General features: G+C 56.4%; 1 protein-coding gene across 2 annotated transcripts in view; it reads right to left on the minus strand.

Moving 5' to 3' along the window:
- DNAJB12 (DnaJ (Hsp40) homolog, subfamily B, member 12) overlaps positions 1–5,252 on the minus strand; it is a 22,612-nt gene that overhangs the window by 7,523 nt on the left and 9,837 nt on the right. For both annotated transcript variants that reach the window (XM_011927786.1, XM_011927793.1), the window contains exons 2-5: positions 4,580–4,757; positions 2,974–3,119; positions 589–774; positions 402–481 (exon numbers count right to left, since the gene is read on the minus strand). In XM_011927786.1, the coding sequence (XP_011783176.1) occupies positions 402–481; positions 589–774; positions 2,974–3,119; positions 4,580–4,757 (590 nt within the window). The remainder of the gene's footprint in view (positions 1–401; positions 482–588; positions 775–2,973; positions 3,120–4,579; positions 4,758–5,252) is intronic.

The raw sequence follows: 5,252 nt of genomic DNA on the forward strand, positions 1-5,252 counted from the left end.
AAAAAAAAAAAAAAAGAAAAAGAAAATAAAATTCTCTCACAGAGTGTAACTTTCCATTGCTTAGAGGATGTCACTTTGGCCTTACCAGCGAGCAGCCTGCATGGAAGCCTCGCATCACCCTCAAGCCTGGCTGCGGGTGGGGTTTCTGCATTCCACTCCCCAGCCAGACCAGCAAAGCCGCGCTCCCGCTGGCAAAGTGGAGCACGGCTCCCTCGTGTAGCGCCCTCTGCTGTCACTCAGCAGAATGCAAGGGAGGCCCAGAGGGCTCCTTGGCTGAGAGTTGTGGGGACTCTGCTGGTCCCAGAATGGACAGTGTGGTAGGGAACTCCCTCCTCCAGGCCCCCTCCCTGGGATGGATTTGGTGCCCTCCCCACGCTGTTCCCGGCGCCTTCCTCACTCACGTCACCCTGGTTGTCCCTGCGGTCCTGCCTTTGCTGGTAGGTATAGCGCATGCGGCCGTTGCTGTAGACGTGGACGTTACCTGGGGGTCAGAGGGGCTGAGTCAGGAGCCGGGGCTGTTGGGAAAGGGAGAGGCTGGCATGCCATCCCCACCATCACCCCTGGGATACCTGGCTGTAGGGAACTTACTAGAAGGGAAGCCGCCGCCAAAGAACATGTTGAAGAGGTCTTCAGGGGAGATGTCGGCCTCAAAGCCGCGGTGGAAATCCCCGTGCCCATGGCCGTGCCGGGCCGCCTGGCTCTTGTCATCGCCGAACTGGTCATACTGCTTCCTCTTCTCCGGGTTGCTGAGTACCGCATATGCTGTGCCAATGGCTGGAGGGGAGGAGGAAAGGTCAGGCCTGAGGATCCTGGGGTGCAAGGGAGGCTCCAATGGCAGCCGAGGGCTCACTCTTCTCAGGTACTCAAGCAGTGCTTTAGGAAGCAGACGTCCTTGGGGCGGGCAGGAAGCTTGGCCAGTGTGGGGAGGGGGCAAGCAGGAAGACCCCTCAGTGGATCTGGGCAGCCTGGCTGGGTGGAGGGTAATACAGGATCCTTGCTCTCTTCAAGACAATGGTCAAGCTTTGTCGATGTGCCACGCCCCCTAGGAGCGTGGCCTCATTTACTTCTTTTTCTGTTTATTTTATTTTTTGAGGCAGGGCCTCACTCTGTCACCCAAGCTGAGTGCAGTGGAGCAATCATGGCTCACTGCAGTCTCATCTTCCTTTGCTCAAGTGATCCTCCCACCTCAGCCTCCTGAGTAGCTGGGACTACAGGCGTGCACCACCACACCCAGCTAATTTTTTGTATTTTTTGTAGAGATGAGATCTTGCCAAGTTGCCCAGGCTGGTCTCAAACTCCTGGGCTCGAGGGATCCTCCCACCCTTGGCCTCCCAAAGTGCTGGGATTACAGACATAAGCCACCACACCAGGTCAACTCATTTACCTCGAAGAACAACCCTATCTCCATTTCACCAAAGAGAAAACTGAGGCTCAGAGAAGTGACTGCCTAAGCTCACACAGCTTTAACATGTTACAGAGCTGGCAGTCAAACAAAAGCAGGTGTCTCTTGCTGCAAGTTCTCTCTCCGACTTGATGATAACCACCAAAAACCTCTTTCCTCATTCTCTCTTGAGGTGCCCAACAGGATGGGCGTCCCTTTCTGGAGGTTCTGTAAATCTGAAGTCATAGTCTGACATGCAAGCCAGACAGACACACAATATCCTTATTGTGAACTGGAAGGCAGCAGGAGCTGTGGGGAAGGGCCAAATCTCAGGGCTCTATGGAGACTCCTCCACTCCTGGTGATATGGCCAGGGTCAGTCCCCCACTCTTGGGGGTCCAGGCCCCAACCGCTATTTCCTACCTGGGCCTGGAGCCTCCCACCAGGGCCCCCTGGCCAGGACGGCTGTGCCCTGAAGGATCCCAGCTCTGAGCTTCTCAGTCTCCCACTCTCTCTCCTCAAGCTGCCACTGTCTCCGAGGAGTGGTTCCAAGCCACATCTGATTCCCATCCTGAAACCCCTGGGAATAAGGAGGGCAAATCTTCTCCTCTGTCACTTCTGACCAGGCCTCAAGGCCAGAGCTGGCCTCTCTGTACAGTCGGAGCAGGTTGCAGGCAGAGGCTGGGGCTGGAGAAACATTCAACAGGGCTACCTTGCCTCCCTCCACTCCCACTCTCCTTCTCCTCCGGGGCTCCTGGGACACTGCACACCAGGTCTCGGAGTCTGCTCTGCCACAGGCTCTCCAGCTGGCTATGGTTGTGGGTGCAGCACAGCACGCACCCCGCCCAGGCCAGTGGGGGCTAGTCACCATGCTGTTTCCCAAGGAGGTGGATGAAGCGAGAATGAGAGAAGGAAGGAGGACATGGTGGGAATGAGAGAAGGCAGTGATGTTTGGGGCAATGAGAAATTGCAGTGCACAGAGTCAGTACACATGAACGCCTGACAGGTTAAAAGAAAATGTAATGAATAAAGGGCAGCTTACGATTTCAGCCAGAAATGAAGCACCCATCCCTGAGCCAGTGGGCCCTGAAGCCAGAGACTGCCATGTCCCCACTGCCGGCCCCAGGGGTATAGCTATGGCGGGGGAGCTGGCTGTGGCTGCTGGTATTGAGGCGGCCACCAGGCCTGAGGCCCCTGACCTGGGGCTACCCTGCCCCTCAGCAGGGAAACAGTTACCCCAGTGGGCAGCTATGAGACTCCAAGACAGGGGAGCACACACGGTGAGTCGCTCAATCACTGAGAATCCTTGGAGAAGCTACTAGAACTTTCTCGCCTCAGTTCTACTACTGTAACCCCAGGAAATGCAGAGGAAGCGGGGGCAGGAATGCTGCTATTTGAGCTCTGACAAACTCTACATAGCTGGAGGTGGCTACTAGAACCTTTTTCCCAGGAAGCAGCTCCCAAGCCTGGGCAACTTGGGCCTAAGGCCACTTCCTCCTGCACCTCACAACCTGGGAAAGCTATCTTGGTCCCTTACTCCCTGCCACGGACAGATGAACACACCACAGTGCTAGGAAAGCAGGGCCGGCTTACCTTTGAAAGCTTCAGTGGCACCAGGCGCATGGTTCTTGTCTGGGTGGAATTTGAGGGCCAGTTTGCGGTAGGCCTTCTTCAGGTCCTCATCCGAGGCTCCTCTGCTCACCCCCAGGATCTCATAGTAATCTTTACATTGCTTGACCCTGGGGAGGGAGGAGAGCGTGGTAGGGGGTGCTCTACATGGGTCTGTGTGAGGGAAGCGAGGAACAGGCCGTGTGGGGTGCCCAGCTCTAGGCAGGCTGCGGGGGACCAACAGGGCAAGGCTGACAGCTCCTTGGGTCAGTTGTGTGACATCAGGGACAAGGGAGCCACAGTGGACGCCAAATGTGATGCAGAGCTGGGCAGGACCACGGGAAACAGAAGAACACTGTCTGGATTCTTGGATTTAGGAGGGCAGCTGCGGGGTTCGCCAGGCCAGTATCTATCTCCCCCTGTTCTGCTGACAGTTTCCCCATGGGAGGAGCTCAGGAGGACTGTCGGTGTCCATCACCCAGGGTGGTGTCCCAAGCTCAGCCAACCGACTCTCCTGGCAATCTGAGTCTTTTTTTTTTTTTAAATTTTTAAAAGTTTTAAAAATTTTAAATATTTAAAGATAGAGACAGGGTCTTCTAATTGCCCAGGCTGGTCTCAAACTCCTGGGCTGAAGGGATCCTCCTGCCTCGGCCCCCAAAGTGCTAGGATGATGGGCATGAGCCACCATGCCCAGCCCAATCTGAGTCTTGAGTGGGTAACATGAAGGCCAGAGATGGCAGGTGACTGTTCACCCCAAGCACAGGGCCTAAAGAGACCCTAGTTCTCTTTCACCAATTCTTCCTCTCTGCGCCCCTGGAGACCTCCTGGTTCTGGCCCGTTTCTGGGCCTTCCCAATCCCTCATACATCAGTTTCTATTGCCTACAACGGACCTTGCCGAGTCAGTGAAGTACACATCTGGCCTACACTTTTATAACAGCAGTCATGCTCTGTCTCACACAGGCGGCCTCGGTCCTGAAGCTTGCCAGGAGCTGTGGACATGACCCTGGGGGATTCCCAAGGCCAGCTGCTGGGAGACCTGGGGAGAAATGGGAGCTGGGAACGTCTAAGCCTGAGGAGCCTTGGCTGGGTGGTCTCTGGCCTGGTAGCCAGCTGCTCTGCACGGGGCCTGCTCACAGTCATGGGGCAGTAACTCTGCCTCTGGTCTCCATTCTACCCCACACAGGCTCTGATCTAAAAGGGTTTTTGTTGGGTGCTGGGCTGTGGGTTGGGGTAGAACCTGGAGGGGGAGACAAGGCTCCATCTCTGTTGACAAACAGAGCTGTGTAAAGACGCCTGGGGCCTGCCTGGCCAGTGGCAGAGGAAGCCGGCAGAGTCAGCTTTTCCAGCCTCTGCTGTGGGTCATCTTGGCGGGAGGGGTGGTGAAGCCCCAGTTCCCACACTGTATTCCTGGGCCTTGAGGGAAATAAGGAGAGGTCCTGGTGAACCTGGACACTTGTACCTTCTCCATCCACCAAGCCCCTCCCAGGGCCCTGTGCAGCCCACAGGCAGATGGGAGGTGGAGGACACGCTCCAGGAAGCCTCTAGATGTCCCCAATCTCCCCAGGCTCTGGTCCCTGCCCACCCTTCTACCTTTTCACAGCTGCAACCTGTTCTGCAGTGTAGCCTTTGGTGCTCTCTCCTCCAGCTTCACCGTTGGCCGAGGGGGCACTGGTCCCACCTGCTTTCCTGTGGGTGGCATGGGTTGTGTCTGTGGGTGGGGGTTGGTCACCGGCAGTCTGTGGTTTCTGGTTGAGGGACTCGATCAGGGCTGTGCAAGGCAAGGAAACCATTCAGGGCTCCTGCTCCAGCAGGCTGCGTGCCTCGCCGAGCGGCCTCCTGCTTCCCACTTGCTTCCCCTCCCAGCAAAGCCACCAGCTCCTGCCCTGATTAGGCCTGTGGGTGCTGGGGAAGGCAGTCATCTGCTCTCTTGAAAGCCACAGTCCTTAAGAGTAGGCAAGATAGGCCTGTAATCCCAACATTTTGGGAGGCTGAGGCGGGCAGATCACCTGAGGTCAGGAGTTTGAGACCAGCCTGGCCAATGTGGTGAAACCCCGTCTGCATTAAAAATACAAAACTTAGGCTGGGCACGGTGGCTCACGCCTGTAATCCCAGTACTTCGGGAGGCCGAGGCAGGTGGATCATGAGGTCAGGAGATCGAGACCATCCTTGCTAACACAGTGAAACCCTGTCTCTACTAAAAATACAAAAAATTAGCCGGGCGTGGTGGCGGGTGCCTGTAGTCCCAGCTACTCGGGAGGCTGAG

This window comes from Colobus angolensis, unplaced genomic scaffold (assembly GCF_000951035.1).
Source record: "Colobus angolensis palliatus isolate OR3802 unplaced genomic scaffold, Cang.pa_1.0 Scaffold12, whole genome shotgun sequence".
In the NCBI taxonomy this organism is placed as follows: Eukaryota; Metazoa; Chordata; class Mammalia; order Primates; family Cercopithecidae; genus Colobus; species Colobus angolensis.